The 21,521-nt window shown below is 34.9% G+C and overlaps 2 protein-coding genes across 2 annotated transcripts; one reads left to right on the forward strand and one right to left on the reverse strand.

Annotated features, from left to right (window-relative positions):
* The first annotated feature begins 9,349 nt into the window (after positions 1-9,349).
* Positions 9,350-11,580, forward strand: LOC133866694 (tubulin alpha chain-like). The gene is made up of 4 exons (XM_062303310.1): positions 9,350-9,561; positions 9,996-10,230; positions 10,323-10,693; positions 10,775-11,580. The coding sequence occupies exons 1-4, from the start codon at positions 9,469-9,471 to the stop codon at positions 11,429-11,431; spliced, it is 1,356 nt and encodes a 451-aa protein (XP_062159294.1). The 5' UTR covers positions 9,350-9,468; the 3' UTR covers positions 11,432-11,580.
* A 1,049-nt stretch (positions 11,581-12,629) lies between these two features.
* On the reverse strand, positions 12,630-18,283 carry LOC133866693 (xylulose kinase 2). The gene is made up of 11 exons (XM_062303309.1): positions 17,958-18,283; positions 16,874-17,525; positions 16,676-16,764; positions 16,134-16,198; positions 14,896-14,951; positions 14,341-14,461; positions 14,180-14,254; positions 14,034-14,087; positions 13,700-13,794; positions 13,439-13,613; positions 12,630-13,026 (listed from the first exon to the last, which is right to left on the reverse strand). The coding sequence occupies exons 1-11, from the start codon at positions 18,011-18,013 to the stop codon at positions 12,794-12,796; spliced, it is 1,671 nt and encodes a 556-aa protein (XP_062159293.1). The 5' UTR covers positions 18,014-18,283; the 3' UTR covers positions 12,630-12,793.
* Between the last annotated feature and the right edge of the window lie 3,238 nt (positions 18,284-21,521).

Consider the following 21,521-nt stretch of genomic DNA (forward strand, 5'->3'; position numbering starts at 1 on the left):
GTTCTGTGTGAGATAGATCGGATAAAGATGGAAACTTCAATTTTATGTTCCCCATAGGTGTTTTTTTTTTTTTTTTACTGTTGTTTAATTTGATTTTATTATACGTTGTTATCTGTTTCATATGTCTGTCTTCAATGTGTTATGGTTCTTTGTAGAGGATTATTAGTATTTTTATTAGGGAATATCAGCAGAGCAGTTCTTGTATGACTTGAATCCGCCTTAGTTATTTACATGACAAGAGAATATTATCGAGGATTAGGATCCTCTACAATTTTCAATAAATTTTAGATTCTCAAATTATATGAATTCATGCCTTTTTTTTACATCGAACGATAGGAGGGGCCTTTTCAAACTGGAAACTATTCCATCTTGCCTTTAATGGCATTTGAAATTAGTGCATTCCGTTTCTCCTAGCATTTTTAGTTGATTCTATCTGTTTCCCATTGTTCTGTGTGAGATAGATCAGATAAAGATGGAAACTTCAATTTTATGTTTCCCATAGGTGTTCCTAAGCAAATGGGTGGTTTTTTTTTTTTTTTTTACTGTTGTTTAATTTGATTTTATTATTCGTTGTTATCTGTTTCATATGTCTGTCTTCAATGTGTTATAGTTCTTTGTAGAGGATTATTAGTATTTTTATTAGGGAATATCAGCAGAGCAGTTCTTGTATGACTTGAATCCGCCTTAGTTATTTACATGACAAGAGAATATTATCGGGGATTAGGATCCTCTACAATTTTCAATAAATTTTAGATTCTCAAATTATGTGAATTCATGCATTTTTTTTCATCGAACGGCATGAAAAATGCTACATATTAAAGATATGACATGTTATCGAGGCAAAAAAAAAAAAAAATCATTTCAAAAGGCATTTTCTTCACTTTTGAAGACACATTTCTTTTTTACTAAACCAAAAGACAGTTTTTTGCTCAAAGCTTTTATACAACATAAAGTATAAAAACTTGATAAAAATATACTCGATTCTCATTGTTAACATGTTATATTTTTAATATGTAGCATTTTTCATGCCGTTCTATGTATGAAACAACTTAAATTCACATAATTTGAGAATTTACACAATTTTAAAGAAATTGTAGGGGATTCCAATCCTTTTATGGGTAATGTATCTTATGAAGCTAGGTATTTGAGCATCTTCCCCATATCCTTAATATAATCAATATAATTTTATTTGTCATGCCCCAGCTGGAAAGCTTTCCAAGCATAAACCTTTATAGTGGCCTATCATTATTACCTTCATTTTTTATTTTTATTTTTCTCTTTTGTATTATCATATCAGAATAAAATATTTGTTCAAGGCTTCATCCTTTATCCATATGCTGGTGATAAATGCGTCACCACAACAATCTGATTTTGGTTGACTATTGACAATGTCACTTGCCAAATTATAATTGCATTGCAATCTCTATAATCTTTTATTTTCAGATTGTGCAAAATCTTGCTATTCGTACTCATGATTGTGTGGTTGGAAAAAAAATTCAACTTCCATATTTTTTCAGAAATTGCCATGAACAAAGTTCACTTGTGGAATAATTGAACTCTTAGTTTTAATTACAGTTCATGTCCTGTTGTAGTTGAATTGATGTTCTATTTTGAAAGCTGTGCATCTTTTATGGTTTTTTTTGAAAATCCACATGCAAAGAATGCTTCAAATTTGAGCACTTTTGCTTGCTATGCTTGGGTTTTAGTGGACAAAAAAGCTATAGAACCACGCTTGCATTGTGGAGGTCATTTCTATATTAATTGATGGTGCTCTGTTTCATTCACATGCATATGAATTCTTTCTAAATCCTACCAAGTACAGCTACATTAGTCTTATCGCCTTTTATTTCAGCCATGGAATTATCTATATAGATTCCAAACTATTATGTTTTCACTATTTTAATTTTGAGATAAAACCCTAATTGAAGATATTGTGTATCTACTTTGTCTTTCAGCTTATCTACTTTATACTTGAACACTTTGTCTACGACTTATGGTTGGACGGTCGTTGCTGGTTGTTGGGTATAGTTCACATTTTTTTCCCTATGTTTTACACATATGGTAATTGGCACCTTCCATGACTACATCTATACATTCCTGGCACCTCTAATTGAGTCTCATGTTGGTTCTGTTTAATTTCACAAAAATCAGCTGGCAGTTGCAAATAAAAGGGAAAAGCTTTCTGATTTTGTAATTTTCTGCATTGTGCTTGATTCTTTGGCTCTCCATCTGGCAACTTAAAAATAACTTTGATTCTTATGAATGCCGTATATTCATAATAATTATGTTGCCATATCACAGCGCATTATAGTCTGTGCCTTCTAGATCCTAATTCTAAAGAGAAGTTTTTCTTTGTTTCATATATTTTGTTTTGTATTGCTGGGAATTTGCCTCGACTAGATAGATCTTGCTCCTTTGACGTCCATCTATTGCTTGGTTAGAAGTTCATTTTGGTTCTTCAATTATGAAAATTTTCTCATCTATCGTTCTGAAGAATGCATATCATTATGTGATAATGGCTCTAAACTGTCACAATAACGAGTGCATTATGTGCATTATGTCTGCAGCTTGCTGCTGCTTGTAAATGTTCCTTTAACCCCTCCATCATCCATAGTCTTTGAGCAAAATTACCTCTCAAGCTAAAGCCAGCTATGCCTTTCTCGTTGTCATGTACTTTGATGAAGGTCGTCCAAACATTTTAACAGTTGGCCTTGTAGACTATAGTTGTTAGAATTTTAATTAAATGATTAAATTCACCCCTTTCTAGTAGCTTAAACTTTTAGAATAAATGGTGCTTTAACATGATATCATAGCAGAGGTCATAAGTTCAAACCTTGACTCTTCAATCCACCCTCATTTCAGTTAAATATTCCACGTGTTGGGTCTCACATGTTGAGAGAGGGGCGAAGTTGAGCTCACACTTGAGAAACAAGTAGTAATTTAACTGTTGCCTTCTATGATCATGTAGAATCTTTTGTTGAACATTTGTGACAGTAGCCCTACAATAATTGGATGTTATCTTATGGTTTATGAGCATTCAGGTCAAGTAATGCTTGTTGAACTTTCTTGCTGTTGTGGCATGTTTGGTTGCCTCATACTCAGGGTTCTGTTTTGCATTCCAATTAGTTCAGAAGTTGAGATTTGGTTTATGGCTTAGTGTCCTAACTGAGTTTTTTGACAAGGTTTTCACTGTCTTGCTGCTGTGTTTGTCGCTTTGAGAATAAAGCATTTCATCAGTTGTATGGAGAAAAATCAACATGGGCCATGTTTGTTGAAGTGGATAAAAAGAAAGATGATTGGTTGACATTTCCATATGTAGGACCTGCATATCCTCCAAAGAAAAGGTGGCAAATTTCAGGACAATATGTGAAGTTATTAACTGCATGAATTTGTCCATATAAAGTGACACATTGAAATTGACCTTCCTAGGAAATTGAGGCCATACCAAAATAAACACAAAAATTCTTTGGATTTTTGTGAGATGTTGTGGAGTCAAGCATTTACTGCTGCAAGCACAACTAGGATACCTTTCGGCAACCACAGGTTTTCTGCTTGGAATTTACTGCAATTTCCATACAAATTAATACGTCACTTCATAATTGGTTAAATGATTGAAAGTATATAATTATAAACCCCCCAGAATTAATTAATTAATTGTACTATTCTTAATACTTATTTTACATCCGTTGACGTGCCTTGTTTTAAGTGAGTTCTCTATATCAGCAAACTTTTATTTTTTAAAAAAAAAGAAAAAAATTACTTAAAATACATCACGAAATGGGTTTCATAAATAGGTGTGAAGAGTAATGTTATTAATTAATTAATTGACAAATAAGATTGTTTGCTTAATCATTTTGTCATGATGTTTGCTCAGAAATATTAATTGCAATAAATCTTCTTCTTTTTTTTTTTATAAAAAAAAAAAAAAAAAAAGGAAAAGAAAAAAATCTGCTGGGTAACTCAACCACCCAAGTGACCCAACAAACAGTCATTGAAGGGAATAATGATAGTTGTACACTTCACACCCCCATTGAAGGCACTTTTTATGAACTGGTTGGCATTGAGGGCAGTGTAATGTCCATCTTTTAATAATAAAATAATATATTATATATTTTTTTTCATTTATTCTTTCTGATTTTTCATTTTTTGTTTATATAATATAATATTTTATTATTAAAATATGGACAGAGGACAGACAACTGTCCCTGTCTAGCATTTCCCGTGTAATTTATGCCGACTACCTTCAATTATGATCTGCTGGACGGTTGCAGGGAGCAGCTAAATAAGGTTCCTGCTCTCTAAAACATATAAATGTACAACTTCTTAAAAATAGTACTCAAACATTGCATATTCAAAAGTAATTATATTTCATTAGAAAAAAAGGAAAAAGAAAAAAAGAAAAGTAATTATATTTACTTGCCAATTCTCAATTTAATATTCCTCTTGCGAGCTACTACTTGTACCTCCTTTAACTTAATGCGCTTTGTGGGTACATAACTTTATGGGTGGCCACAAATACGACATATTTAATTAAGGGATGACTTTACAATCCTCTCACAAAAAATTAAAAAAAAAAAAAAAAATTTTACAAAAATGTATTGAATTATACACCGTTTTGAGATAAGGACGTTGAACTAGCAAACGTTTTAAACTGAGGTATTCACTTTTTCAAATATCTCACTTAAGAGTATTTAATTAGAATATGCTATTAAATCCTAATAGAGTACCCAAAATACCATTTTTTTAGGAAAAAAAGAAAAAGAAAAAAATGCTAGGATTAGGTGTTTGTAAAAATTTAATGGGATTTGCAAAAATACCCATGCTTGAATCTTTGCAATTTTAATAATTTTTTTTTAGGAAATGCTACTTTTACAACACCAACACAACATGTGCACAACACTCCCTTACATGGGGGTGGAGCCCAGTGTTTGGGTCCCACCCCCATGTGAGGGGGTGTTGTGCCCATGTTGTGTTGGTGTTGTGCAGCAATCAGTCCTCTTTTTTTTTTATAAAAAAAAAAAAAGAAAAAAAAGAAAAAAAAAAAGAACAAGGATATTTTTGAAATTTTGGCAAAATTTAACAGTAAATCCTAACAGAGTACCCTTAAGTGAGACGTTTGAAAACGTGAATACCCAATTTAAGATATTTACTAGTTCATTACTCTTATCTCAAAACGGCGTATAATTTGATATCCTTTTGTGAAATTATCTCTTTAATTAAATATGTCAAACTTCTCAACCTTAACACAATATGTTTAACTAAATGGCTAATACAACACGACTAGTATAACTCGCTTAATAAACAAATTGTGTTGGGTTGATGCGATAATAAACCGGGTACTTCTTTCTTTCTTTCTTTTTCTTTTGTGGAATTTGTAGTCATGATATTTTCTTTGTTGTTTTTCTACGTACAGTCTATGCCTTATCCCGTTTGGGCCATGACCCAGCCCGCATTTCATGGGTCATTGGGCCCAACATTTATTGGATGAGCTGATGCCTCGGAAAAAAGAGGCGGTGATTCTTCTTTTTTTCATCCTTAATCATCAAATGGGCTGGCGTAACATGGAATCGTCCATGCTCACCATCATCTTGTTTGAAAATATATATATATCTTTAGGGAAAATATTACACCATGTGCTTTTACTTATTATAAATAAATAAGAGAAATAGATTTTCCCCCTCCCACGAAGTACGGCTATTTTTGCGTTTTATGTTCCGTTTGTTTCGGTGTAAAATAGTTTTTGTCGTAAAATATTTTCAGGGAAGTTATTTTTTAGAAAAATATTTTCCGTCGAAATCATTTTTCGGTGTTTGGGGCGTACGGAAAATTACAATTTTTTTTTTATATTTTAATTTAATCATATTAATTTTTTTTAAAAAAATTATTCAAAAAAATAAAAAAATGTTAATATAAAATAATATAAAAATATATATATATTTTTTTATATTTGACACATACAAATTCCGGCAAAGTGGCCAGAATCTGGCCATTAGTACCGGATTCCGGCACAAAATGGCCAGATCCTGGCCAGTTGACCTGAAGCCGGCCGCCTTGGCCAGATCTGTCCCGGATCCGGCTAGTGTCCCGACCAGATAGCCGGACATTCGACCGCTCCGGCCAGATTGGCCAGAATTTGACCAGTGCCGCCAGAATCCGGCGACATTTGCCGGATGTCACCGGATTCCGACACCGATCGTGTCGGAATCTGGCTTGTCGGAATTCGGTGATAGTTAACTGCTTGAACGTAAAGGTCGACTGCATTGTTTAAAAGAGAATCGACTACGTCTACTATCTATGGAAAATGATTTATGCTTTTAAAAAGTGTAAATCATTTTCTGAAATTTATTAAGCATTTTTGGTCAAATAGAAATCATTTTTCGGTTGACCATTACTTTCGCCCCTACCAAACACCGGAAAATACCGAAATCATTTTACGCTTAAACAAACAGAGTATTAGTCTCAAAAGTTTTAAAAGTGACATTTGACTCCTACAAACTATTAAATTGTGACAAGTCAACCATTTTTGAAAGGAATGCCGGTCATGTGTGCCGCACGTAACTTTTAACCACCCAAACTGTAATGCCCCCAAAATTAAATAATTATATTTACTTATCTTTGATAATTAATGATGATTCCTGTAGACCGATTAACTAGTAATTGACTGGTGAAATTACCCATAAACTTATTAGTTAGTTATGACAAACTAACATCACTTGTAAAAAAAAAAGCCACCCAGTCACAGTCAGATGTTAAAATAGATGAAAATCATGAACACTTTTATGTATTTTTTCCTAAAATACATCTTTTTTTCTTTTAAAATAAACAATTTTTTTTTAAAAAAAATAAAAAATAAAAAATACACCTATAGGGCATTGGGTGGTTCGGCAACCCTATTCTTGCTTTTGGAGGGTCGCCAAATTATCCATTGTTTCACTCTTTTCTAATATCTCAAGGAGCACCAAGTCCAATGCCAAAAGCGTAGCCGTGTTTGAAGGGGAGAACTAAATTTTGATAGAAAAAGACTTTTTGGGAAGAAAAGAAAATTAATTTTATAAGATTTATCTCCAAAGAAAAAAAAAATTAATTGCCTAAGATAGTCGCAGTTAACAGTTTTAAGGGTCGGCAAGAACGATGAACATCCGCTCACCATCTACCCTTATATATTATTATTATATATAATAAAAAATTAGTAAAGAATGAAAGTTCCTTAAATGGTATTATACAACCATTTGGGTATTAGTTCTTGAAGATTGTTTTGGTCAGTATGAACTCTTAACTTAAATGATTCTCAATAGGCAGTGTCACATACTCACAATCTACGATTAAAAGTTCAGAAACAAAAGCTATCAAACACATAAGAACAATGGTTTGGGCTAGCAACTTTGTTCTTAAACAGGACACCAAACAATAATCTATTCATGAACAAGATGAGTTAAACATTCTTCATTGCAAAGTTATTTTTTTCGCTTTCATATTATTCCTAGAAGCATTGCATATTTAATGAATAAGAGCAGAAAAAAGGATTGCATGATGCGAACTCACTAGTAACAAAATATAGAAACGGCTACTGTGAGAGAGTTGTAATCTAGAGCGACTACTTCGAGGGAGCATTGACATTCAAAACACAAAAAATTGTATTCTAAGATAATAATCAACTCATAAATTTGTTATTGATAGTTTTTTATTTAAATAGAGAAACAATGGACTATCGATTACATAAAAGAGACCAACTGGGTCTTGACTTCTAAGACTAGGATGACTCTAGTAAGGAAAGATTCTGAATCAGAGATCCATTTCTTATTAGACTACAAAATAAATGAAGACTTACTCATTATTAGTCTCTAACTTAATTTTCAATAAAAGATTACATCATTGCATCATTCCAATAAAAATATATTGCATTTACATATATAAATCATTTAAGATGGCTCAAAAACCACAACATTTGGGTCTTCAAACAAGAAAGGCATAAAGTTAGTAATTTTCAGATTAGAGATTAACTTCAATTAGAAACTAAGGTAAGTCTAAAGGAGGTCCAAAAACAGTAAAAAATAAGCCTTAAAAAGAAGTTCAAAAAACTAAAAGAGGTCAAAAAATGTCAATTACTTAATAAGCGGTTAGCAATTTTTTCTTGGCCTTCAATAACCCAAACGAGATGGTTGCTGTTACTTAAAAGTAATAACCGCTTAAAACAGTTGCGGTTAGCAATTAAGAGAAAATAAATGCAACCGCTTGTATGCCCCTATTATTATTGTTTAGGACAAATAGATCGTGCAAAGGTGGTGGCCGGGCACTGGGTGGCTGATCTGATATTTGGCGGCTTCGGGGGAGGCGCGTGTTGTACATGCGCCGGTCTCCGGCGAAGACAGTGCTCTCCTCCGACGACTTGGATTGAATTTTCTGTTAGATGTGTTTGTGTATTCTCTAGTTTCTATGTACAGTTGCTTATGTGTGGCTCAAGTTTTACTAGAATTTTCTTTGTTAGGGGGCTGAATGTAATTTTAGTAAAATTTGAGATTCTACATATGTAATTGTTTTTTAAGTCAAATCCTTCTGACTTAAGAGTGTTGAGGTATGTCTCTCATTTCTCATGATGTAGCCTTTGGGCTTTCAGATGTTATAATAGCACATGCTATTTGTTAAAAAAAAAATATATATATATATAAATTTCAATAAAATTGGAGCATCTTAATTTCAAGATCTCATCGAGCACAACAATCATTTACAATTTTTCTATAATTTTAGCTTTTTACATAATTGAGTAATGCTAAAATATTTATTTTTATTTTATAATTATTCCTAAAACGCTGATGTGTCAATCATAAACATCCTTTAAATTAATACTTATTAAAATAAAATCTAAAATTTAATTAAAACCGGCGCATCAACGTTATAAATATTTGTGGAAAAATAAAAAATATTCTTTTCCTTTCTCTACACAATTATTTCCCAAGACGCTTGACCAAACGACAGAAATGTAGGACCTAGTTTGCCTCGACAGCCTACCTGTCCCAACAACAGGTCCACCAATCAACAAGATAACGTGCTACGAGATAATTTACCACATAAATGACGTAATAACCCTCCAAGAAACGCCATCGTTCTCATTATAAATTTATAAATAATCACCCCCAAGGCCCAATGCCACCCTCGCAATTTCATCAAAATCCAAACCCTTTTCACCATCCTAAATCAAACATAAAAAATCGGCGGGCTATTAACCCAGCCAGCCTGTAATGCTCGACAAACCCTGATTTAACCACAGTCAACTAACCCTAGTTACCTCTCTCACTCTCTCTCTCACTCTCTCAACCAACTCTATAATCTATATATTAGAGAAGCCTCAAATTTGAATCCTCACAATTTGGAAGGCGTCTTAATACACGCCGCTCATAGATTTTCCTTCCTTTCTTCAATCTTCCTAGTTCTACAATTTCTTTCTTTTAGCCTTCGTAAATCTCTGAGAAAATGAGAGAGTGCATTTCGATCCACATCGGTCAGGCCGGTATTCAGGTCGGCAATGCGTGCTGGGAACTCTACTGCCTCGAGCATGGCATCAAGGTGAGATCTTCACTCATTCTTCCTTTGCTTTACCGTTCAATTTCCTTTTGATTTTTTTTTTTTTTTTGATTTTTTTTTTTTTTTTGCGATTTATGGTTAATTTTCAATGAAGACTTTGAATTATCGGCTCATAAGATCAATGACGCATTGTGATTTCTTTTCGTTATGAAATTTGTTAGATCCGGTTTGGATGTGGTCCATTTTTGACAAAATTTTGAAAACCGGCTAGATCTAGGGTTCATAAGGTTCGCCTGAGATTTATCGAGTAGTATCTGAATTAATTAGAGAAATTTTATGTTCTAAAATTGTTTGACCTTTTCAGATGTACTTGGGAATTCGTTTAGATCTATTTATGGCTCTATTTTGTCCATTCAAGTTAAGGCTGTGTGTAAAATTTTATTTGCTGAAACAGTTTTGCGTTTTTCTTTTTTCAGCCTGATGGCCAGATGCCGAGTGACAAGACTGTCGGCGGAGGAGACGATGCATTCAACACCTTTTTCAGTGAAACTGGTGCTGGGAAGCACGTTCCTCGTGCCGTCTTTGTTGATCTGGAACCCACTGTCATTGATGAAGTGAGGACCGGAGCATACCGCCAGCTTTTCCACCCGGAGCAACTCATCAGCGGCAAGGAAGACGCTGCCAACAACTTTGCCCGAGGCCATTACACCAGTAAATATTTAGCTCAATTCCTTTGCTTTTTTTTTTCTACACTGTTTCAATGTCAATTTTTGTTGACAATCCTGTGTTGTTTTATGGTGCAGTTGGGAAAGAGATTGTTGATCTTTGCTTGGACCGGATCCGGAAGCTTGCAGACAATTGTACTGGTCTTCAAGGCTTCTTGGTTTTCAATGCCGTCGGTGGTGGTACCGGTTCTGGTCTTGGATCGCTTCTTTTGGAGCGTCTCTCTGTCGATTATGGCAAAAAGTCAAAGCTTGGTTTCACTGTCTATCCCTCACCTCAGGTTTCCACATCCGTTGTAGAGCCCTACAACAGCGTCCTTTCTACCCATTCCCTCCTTGAGCATACTGATGTTGCCGTGCTTCTTGACAATGAAGCTATCTATGACATCTGCAGGCGCTCCCTTGATATCGAGCGCCCTACTTACACCAATCTTAACCGCCTTGTCTCTCAGGTAGCCATTGGAAATTTTCCACACAAATCGTTCAAATTATATGGATGTTGTAATTGATGTGTGTATGTGTGTTTGATTCAGGTGATCTCGTCCCTGACTGCCTCCTTGCGGTTCGATGGAGCCTTGAATGTTGATGTGACGGAGTTCCAGACCAACTTAGTTCCCTACCCCAGGATCCATTTCATGCTTTCCTCCTACGCACCTGTCATCTCCGCCGAGAAGGCGTACCATGAGCAACTTTCAGTGGCTGAGATTACCAACAGTGCTTTTGAGCCGTCTTCCATGATGGCAAAATGTGACCCCCGCCACGGCAAATACATGGCTTGCTGCTTGATGTACCGTGGCGATGTTGTGCCCAAGGATGTGAATGCAGCTGTGGCCACCATCAAGACCAAGCGCACAATCCAGTTTGTTGACTGGTGTCCTACTGGATTCAAGTGCGGTATCAATTACCAGCCACCCACTGTTGTTCCAGGAGGCGACCTTGCCAAGGTGCAGAGGGCTGTGTGCATGATCTCCAACTCAACCAGTGTTGCTGAGGTGTTCTCTCGCATTGACAACAAGTTTGATCTCATGTATGCCAAACGTGCCTTTGTGCACTGGTATGTTGGTGAGGGCATGGAGGAAGGAGAGTTCTCCGAGGCTCGTGAGGATCTGGCTGCACTGGAGAAGGATTATGAGGAGGTTGGTGCAGAGTCTGCTGAGGGAGAGGATGGTGATGAAGGAGATGAATACTAATAGTTGGAACTGCTTTTGTATGACTGCTATAATATGATGGTTGTTTCCTTTTAAATTTTTAATGTTGCTGGGCCTGTATGTGCTTTTTGCACAGACTTGGTTGTATCAATAACTATCTTTCTATGCTTTCACGCATAGTTGTGTCTCAAGGCTTGATTGTGTCAAAAATGGTATCTAACCATCGATAACTTGCTTTCACCATTTGTATTCAAGGGTTCCCTAGACCATCAATGAGTCATCAGAAATGGGTTGTGCTTGGGACAAAACAAAGGCGACTGAAGCAGCAAGAGCGCCACCTTGCCACCCATGGCAGAGCAAAGAAGGCTACGGAGTACTTGTACATCACAAGGGTAGAAGAAGAAATTAGAAGCAAAATACAACCACCACCACCACTGAGTTGACTAAGCAACTCTTTTAACTACAGGTTTCCAAAAAAGACTGAAACAGCTCTTTTCAAAGATTAGAGAAGAACAACTGCGAACAACTGCAATATGGGGTTTTCAGCCAAGAGGCAGAAAAACATAACAAAATCGGAAGAAAATGTGTTGAGAGCAGAGCACTGAGCGCCCATATATTTCTTGACAATGTTGCCTGAAAGCCTCGTCACTGAAATTCGAGCAGTACATTGTGCAAGAATTCATGAGAATTATTTGCTCAAATAAATTTGAGACTGTCTGACCACCTATTCAGGCAGGTGAATTTTATATGAAAATCACAGTTTGCCACGGAAACTGCCTCATTGGAGTGACTTACTTTCTAATGTTAGGACAAATCATTGGGAACATAAGCAATAGAATTGATGCTCGACCGTCAACAGAAAGATCATGCATGCCATAGCATGTGTGATTTTGGTGAGTCAATTGGACACACTTCATGAAGTTTCATCGACTTAGTGGGTAGGGACTACCCACCACCTAATGCAGCTGAGACCTCAATGGGCAAAGATCAGGTTATGACTGAACCCACATAAGGGAATGCATACATCTCTCTTACCATCTAGGCCCCTCAATCCTCAAGACATTGGTTCTTTAGTGGGTAGACGCTATTATAGTCATGCCCAAGTAAGGTCTCCACGACTGGTCTCCCTCCAGACCCTATTTTTTTTTTAAAAAAAAAGAGATCACCGGTGCCTTCACTCGGCATTCACTCATATTTTTTGTACCTCTTATTTCCACGCAGCGCACATGGAAATATTAGATTCAACCCAAAAGTTTAAATCCACTTCTATCAATTTGTCAAATATAAGTATTCAAAGCAGTGATAAATCTTAATATTCAGCTTAAATTATTTGGCAGCTAAATGGTGCCAAATGAAGCATCATTATGGTTCCCTTGGAAAAATTCTATATGCCCGGTTTTGACATTAGCAACGTCCTAGCTTTTGCACAAGCCGGTTCTCTATCTCCACTCTCTTCTTCATCAACAAGGCATACTTGCTAACTAGTTGTTGGTCACCAGCACTCACTGATAGCTTGCAGCTAAGAGATGTCTTCTCCAACTTCTCCTTGTACATGCTTGAGATGGGTACAAAACTGCCCTTTTCTTTGCATAGCCAACCATGAGCAGCCCTCAACGCAGCTCCGAGGGAAGCTGAATCTGTTAGAGAGGGGACGAAAATAGACATCCAGAGGTTTCTCCATCAGGCACAGCTCAAAATCACAAAGGGATATTAGCATTAGGGAAAAAAAAAAAAAAAAAAAAAAAGGCCACTTGAAAATTTTAGGGCTTAACAATTTTTTACATGACCCCATGAATCCGACATGAACCCAACACGAATTATCAGGTTTGAGTTGAAAGGTCTAACCCATTTAATTAAATAAATCGGGTTGGAGTTGATCTATATAGTCTTATATTCATGTTTCGACACAATCCGAACCCGATACGCGAACATAAATTGCCACCCCTAAGAAATTTGTAGAGGCATCATCTAACTTACATATGTGCAAGATGATCAATATTTTTACCAATGTTTATACATTTAAGACATTAAAAGGTGTATGCGTCTTACCAGGTCTTTCAACTGTATAGACATCGCAGCCAAAAATGGAAGCTATTGTGCTAAGGATGCTTTGATTGGCTGATGCTCCCCCAGTGGCGATTATTCTTTTTGGAGGAGAAGGCATCCCGAATCTCTCTGCATGAGCCCGCATTGAGAGTAATTGGCCTTCAATTAATGCCCTAACCTGTGAATGATAGATTATTGTTATTCATTAAGAGTTCATGTTGGATCTCATCTGCCTAAGTGAACAATCAACAATCGACTACCAACCTCAGAAGGAGGATCAAATTCCTCAACTTCATTCTCATTCAGACCCTCCGAAGTGTTGTTTGATAAATTTTCGATGACATAGCGATGGAAGCCAACTGGGACCATAAAGAATTGAGGGTTTATCATTTGATGCTTATTTTATGATAAAAGCTAGGGCATATGCACTGCTAACCATAGTTTCAAATTGGATATGGCACCAAAGTAAAAAATAAATTAGTAAAGTGCATTTCAATTTTTAGTGCAAGCATTGTATGTGGAGAAAACCAGCCCAAAATGGGGGGAAATTCAGCAGGAGATATTGGACAAAGATGCCTGGCCTTGGCCCAAAACGTACCTGGGAGGGGAGGAAGAATTTCATGCTCCTTGTAGTAGAAACCCATCTTTCCACCTATTGCAGAAAGTAACATGAGGGGTAGGAAAAAAGAAAGAAAGTATAACAATAGATTCCAGAATAAGTACTAAAAGAATGTAGTAACAAACCATTTAAAGGTGAAGTTTGCTGCAGAAATTTATTGAAAACCTCCCAAGACTTCTCCGCATAGTGGTTGCGGACATCTAACACCAATATATGGGTCACACTGGGAAACTGATAATATGACTTAACTGGAATCCATAGGAATATGTACGAGACAACAAAGTACCTTCACGAGTAAGGGACCCATTCTTGTAGACCAACATTACCATGTAAGTTTCAGGGTCCACAGGATTGGGGAAAACATGTCCTTCCAATCTAGGTAGAGGCTCTCTGGTAATCCCAAAGACCTGAGCAATAAAGCATGAACAGATTACGACTAAAGCAATCTGTATAAATCCAAATAAAATAGTAGGTTCAGTAGTATTTATAAGAAAGTAATGTTGATATTCAGCTAATGACTTGCATTATGCAACATCAAAACTAATATGCACCTAATGATGATGGTATGTATCTCCATATAAAGCAATAATGCTACTGTCATCACTTCCTGTGGTCTCAAGATAACATAGTCCACATCCAATCTTATGAGAGAAGTGCTACACTTACCAAATTATTTTCCCAACAGTTGATTCTCAAATGATGTATCAATCATGGATGGCATCTACTATTTTGAAAAATATGTCACTATCCCATGGGATGGTGACATATCATTTGGGAACCACTTTTAGGGATGAAATTTTGGAAGTAGAGCATTTCTCATCTTATGAATACAATAGCTTACAGTGTCACTAGTGCCAAGACTGATTGCCAAATCCCCTGGAGTATTTAGGGTTAAACCTGCAGGTTATAAATGCTTTTAGATAATAAAACATCAATGAAACTAGAGAAGCTAATTTTTTTCAGTAAAGTTAAAGGATTAACCAGAAAAAAGTTGCATGAAACCATTACTAAAAGAACATATATCACACATTCACACGAGCCCTGATATATGTTTACTTATTGAGAAAAACATGCATGCCCAGCTCAATGAAATTGATACCATGTGGTACCAACTACAAAGCGTCTCATGTCCTTGCATGACTTTCTCTCTGATAGTCATTAGATAAACGTTTATATGCTCTCCTACCTGTAAGATTTCAATAGGTCTTGCAGAACTAAATTAGAGACATGAATAGACTGGATACTGACAATGTACATTCTTAATTTTTTATTGTCACCAGGGGACATGGGCACACAGATAGTCATTGGCCAAGAGATTACTCAAGAGAAAAATTTCCTTAAAATATATAAAAAAATAAAAATAAAAAAACCCATATAACTGCATCACATATATTGATCACTGCTAGAAAATGACTCAAAATGCATTAACTAGATAAAAAGGGAAATTCAAATATTCAACAAAGTTTTCAATGTTTAGAAACGATTCAACATCTAATGAATGCTATGCAGTTTAATTACTAAATAAACACAAGCTTTTGAACTTTAAAACCATCAACTTCTCTATGACATTTTAATTTTAACAAGCTACAGTGAGCATTCTATAGGAGCTACTTTCACCCTTAAGCATTTAGAAAAATTGACATCAGATTATATAACTGAAATGGTATTAGAGATTTTCAGAGAGACTGAAGATAAAAATTTGATGGCACTGAGAAGATTATCTATTGGTATCATAACATGTTTAAAGCTAAAATAAGTTTAAGATGAACATTCAGTGCAAGGCATTCTGGTGAGTATACCACTCGTACAAAAACATAAGAAACATATAATAACATGCTCTGTACTGGCCTCACATAGATCTATGTTCATTGGTCATTAAAGCAACTTAGTCCCGTGGTTAAGCAAACCAGTAGCAAAAGGCCGAACAATGGCACTGTTGGAAATATAAGAACATAAATTCAAAAAGAAATTAACCATAAATCCTTGTAAGAAAGTGACACACAGAAGTGACTTAAACAATATACTGACCAAATAAATATAATATGATGGTAGAAATAAGGATGAAAAAAGAGTATGCACCTGCCAGGCTATTAGGGTTGTCTCCTGACCACTGAACAACCAAGCAATTCTTATTGAAGTGGAACCTGAAAGTAGATAAATTGAATTTCTAGATGTGAGTCTAAATATATAATGCAAGCAACATGCACCAAGTTTACGCGAATGTATCTGTCCACACATTCTTAATCCAAATTTCAAAGTACTTCTCGATCCAAATGATCCATTGAGGTGATCAAATGCAGATCTCACTCTTAGGTTATACAACTAATTTAATAACATTGTGCTGTTGTGAATTCAATTTATTACTATATGTTCTCAATGCATAGAAAAAGGTTAACACATGATGTCGGACTCAACCAAATGTCAGAAAATTACATTTCCCAGCACATACTGATACCATAATGCAGTCATCAAACACTCATATTTACACCGATCTTCTTATGCTAATCACATCTCACACAGTAAAAGTGGATGAGAAAGCCTAAGCTAATCAGAGCAGACACTAGACAAATTTCAAGAGAACATCAGAGGCATGGTTAATTAATAAAAGATGCACCACTAACCTCTCCACAAAGTAGGAAGCAATATAACCAGCAACAGCATGGGCAGGGGCTAACTTCCCAAGCTTGTCCTCCAAAGTAGGGGAGGTGGCCTACCATAATCACAAATTCAATGAACATTGATCAAACTAATTATCAAAATCAATTCCAGAACAATCACGGGATTGATCATGGACCAGGATGTCCAAAAGCAAAACAAACCTCTAAAACTATCTTAGACCAGGTCCTTTGCTTGATGTCCATCAAGTTCATCCCTGCACCATCAGTTTCATCAATAGAAGCATAAGTGCCAATAAGAAGAGACGCCATGAAAGAGCTAACAAGAGAGATCCTCTCAGTATCATAATAAACTTCTGCCTGCGTCTCAAATATCTTCCTAATCTGTGGGCCAGTGTATCTCTCATGCGCCCGTGATCCAGTAAGTCTAGCTAACTCCAATGCCCCTCCAACAGCTTTTTCAAGCTCTCTACATTGTGCTGTGGTGCTGCTGTCCATCCATATCGGTGATTCCTTTATTGAAAAGGCACTGCCAAGCTGATCCACCAATGTCTTCTTGGAATCCAACGAAGATAATATTGTAGAACTGCCATTCTTCCAATACACGCTGCCGTGTTGCTGCCCACTACCAGAAACAGAAACAATTTTGCCAAAATCCAATTTTTTTGAGAGTTTTTGAAGTATGAGATCCAAAGCTTCCACCCACATTAATGTGGGTGAGACAATTCTGCCATTAACCGAGGGGTCCCTGAAAACCCCATCTTTGGTTTGGTAATGGGGCAAATCCGTATCAAAATGAACCAGCTCTGAAGTAACAATGTTGAGATTGGAGTCCAAAACAGTTGCCTTCAAGGACCTTTAAAAAAAATGAAATATTTCATGCAACTCGGATTACAAATATTCCAACCCCACACATAATTCACCAAGGAATCTGTTTTAGAGGCAGTAAATGGAATAAACTAAGCAAGAGATCAACTAACCAAGTCAAAAACAAAAATTAAGCTGAGTATACCCAGTTGGAGAAGCATAAAAAAAAATAAAAAAAAAATAAAAAAAAAAATCGAAGAATAAGCGGAGACAACCCAGTGATCAATAACAGCTCAATCCCATTGCATGAAATAATTCAAACCCAAATTATTTCTCTACAAATAGAATGTGATAAAATTATATGAACCCATTGACATACAAAGATCAAACACTCAGCATAGCGATCTGGGTACTTTTAATTCGCTGATTATAATCGAAGAATTAAGTTAGAACGAGTAATAAAGAGAGAATAGCAGCTTACTGAGTAGAACTGTCAAATCCAAGAAAATACGAGTCTTGAGGGAGAGACGAGTCCATTGGAACAATGCCAACTCCAAGTGATTCTATCTGCTTTCAATTTGCCAAAGAGATGATTTTTATGGATCAAGTTGACGACAATTGGCAGGGTTTGCTCTATTTCTATACTTCTTATGCTATTATTATTGGCGGTTGAATCGGAAATTGGTTAGGATACCGGATATATAATCCAATTAAAACACAGATTTATGCTAAACGGATAAGGAGGACACGTTTACAATGTTCCTATTGATAGGACTTAGGAGGATTCTCTCTTCTTCTTCTTCTTCTTCTTCTTCTTCTTTTTGTCAAAATATAATTCCAATAACTTAATCCTAAATTAAGTCCTTATTACGCGTTGAGTTCCAATTTTATGAGTAACTAGCCTATAGCGGGGTTTTTTTATTTTCTTTTTTTATTTTAATATATATATATTATTTTCTTATCTTAAATTCTTCGTAAAAAATTTGAAGTTGCCAGAGTCACGTTTTTCAGAAATTAAATACATGACACACAAAACTACATTTTAAAACACATTACAAATAGAAAAAATCAAAACTTTTCTAAAAACAATTATACTATCAAATTATTTTAAAAATAATTTAAATTTAAACCAAGAAAAATCTATTCCTACCTCTATGAGTTGGTTTGCACTCTCCATTTTTTTTAAAAAAAAAAATCTCAAATCTGTGTACAAAAAAATAATATCTTAAAAAAATAACTTTGTATAATTTAGAATAAAAAAAGCCCTCATAGTTTTTTTTTTAAAGAAAAATACAAACGATTTTGAATTGAGGCTTTTGCTGAGATTAGGTTCTAAAGAAGTCTTGTTCAATCTCTCTGCTGCTCTCTTTTGGCAGATCTTAAAGTGCAAAGAGCTTAAAAGATTTCTCACGCGAAAAATCCTTAAACACAATCTAAATACCAAAAAATAAAATAAAATAATGAAGAGGTAGGTAGGGATTGTTGTATGTCCCTGAATGTTACATGTGACATGTCCCATTTATTGACTCTACTTTTTGGGTGGCGTAGGCTTCTAATTAATTTTGTTTTTCTTGGACTGCGATTAGTCGATTCTTATATTGCACTGGAAAAAAATAAAAATTATGTTCTATATATAAAAAAATTCATAGGATACAACGATACATTGTGTCACATTGTTAGAAGGGACTTAAAGTCTGTTCTTTGTAATGTTTATTTATTATTTGAGTAGCTGTTGTTTTGTATATTCTTGATTTTTGTCACTGTCTACCTTTGGTGGTTGCTTTAAGTCAAGTTTTTCCTGACTTAGTGGGTGGAGTTTCTTTATCTCTAGTCACAAATGGCCTACGGGCAATAGTTTTTGCCTTTGGGCATGTATGAGCTTCTCTTGTATTTGTATTGGCCTTTGGTCAAGTGTAATCCCCCGTGAGGCTTATATCCAGTAACGAAGTTTTCTGTTTTATTATTATTATTTTTTTTTTTTAAAAAAAAAAACTTTCGAATAAAAAATCAATAAAATAACTCTTGTGTGACTTAACATTAACATCTGATCAATAAATGTTTGTTTTTTTCTTAATTAATTAGGAAAAAATGGTTATATATGAGGATCTTTACCATTCTTGATTAAAAAGAAAGAGAGTTGGAAACCAAAAATCGAGAAAGGGGTAGGCTCTCAACAACTTGCATAAATAAAAAATAAAAATAAATAAATAAAAAAGTACAGAAATACAAACAAATGTTAAGGAATGAGTTTGAGTCTTATAGGATTTTCAATTCTCGAACTTTTTCCTTTGCTTAGTCTCTATGCTTAGCTTGTATGCTACATTTTCTTCCCATGATTAATTTATGCAAATTACAATGTTTTTCATTAATTCAGCAAGTTATGATATTCTCATTGTTAAACTCAATTTCCTATATTTAACTTGATTTTTCATTTATCGAAAGTGCCACCAAGACAATCCTTTGAGTTATATTATTATTAGTAGTATTATGTTTTTATATATGAACTTAAAATTGATGGTATGAAACTTTTATATGTACTTTGAGTTATGTTATAATTTTTGGACATGGATAATACAACATAAAACATATTTTTGTATAAAAAGGTGAAGATTTAGTCTTAAGTTAATTGTTAACTCTCTCTCTCTCTCTCTCTCTCTCTATATATATGTATTTTAAAACCATATTAGCATTATACAAATGATGTATACATTATTTGTATAATGATGGTAAAACAAGATAATGTAACAATAACATTTTTTAAAACTTTAATGAATAAATCAAGGCAATCGATAGTTCTTTTTAAAGTAAAATACGAATCTGTTACTGTTAGGAGTCTACAGTCATATGAAAAGAGATATTATTTATCTAATGAGAATATTATTTCTTTTAATATTCTAGTAGTAGATAACGAGAATAAATGGATAATATGTTAATCTTATGTAGTTGTATCATGTTTATTATTATTTTTATTAATAGTTGTTAGTGATAGAAAATTATCAAAAGAAAAAAAAAAAAAAAAAAGGTTGTTAGCGATAGGATAGTCAAATGATATATTTCTATGAAGTGTTAGTGACGATGGGATATATATATATATATGAGAGTAGTTTATGTTTATCATATTTTTTTGTAACTCTATATAAGCTTATTGAAGATTATTAATATTCAGCTCTTGAATTAACTTGGGAGGTATTAGGATTCCTCGAACTACCCTTATTTATCCGTTGCGTGTTTGAGTAATTAGGCACGTAATAATTTAATAGTTCAAAAACTAAAATCACATTTTAACCATTCTTTTCTGTCCTTGAATCTCCAAGCTAATAAAAAGAGTGAGTACCATGACGATTTAAATGAATATAGGTTTTCTTTTGCTGAATCTCAAATTTAATCATATTCTAATGAATTATAAGCATCATGCTCGTGCAATATTACCGTCATTATTACTTTTTCCAACTATTGGCCCATTTAGCTTAAGCTTTGGATTTACCACTGGCTTGGCTACTAATATTTGTGGCTTTCCTATTCTTAATCCGAAAGGAAGAGAGAATGGGAGATCCTAAATAAGAACAAACAAAAACCGGAAAATTGGTAAACTCTCTAACAATAGAGCCAAAACGAACACAACAATGCAAAAATACAAACAAATGGTAGGAAGTAGGATAAACAAGTATCCCGGTCCTCTCAATACGGCCCCATAAAGGAGTAACAAAAGCAAAATGAGCACAGATTAAGACAAACCCAACTAAACCCCCACTTGAAAACATCAACTAGGGTTTGCAACTTGAATATTGATATTAGCATATAAAGGATTTGGATTTGTCCAATTAGTTGCCTAACATGTAATACGGACAACTAATGTGAGAAGACAAATGAACTCTGCACCTACTTGAATAGGGTAAATGAGTAGCTTGTGTAATATGGGCAGCTAAAGTGAGAGGGCAAATGGGCTCGGCACCTACTGCATAGGTAGGAGCAACCCGTATTGCATGCTAATTGCACAGGATACAGAGATTGAAGTAATGAAAGTGGCCTATGGAGAAGTTTGAAG

This window comes from Alnus glutinosa, chromosome 4 (assembly GCF_958979055.1).
Source record: "Alnus glutinosa chromosome 4, dhAlnGlut1.1, whole genome shotgun sequence".
Lineage (NCBI taxonomy): Eukaryota > Viridiplantae > Streptophyta > Magnoliopsida > Fagales > Betulaceae > Alnus > Alnus glutinosa.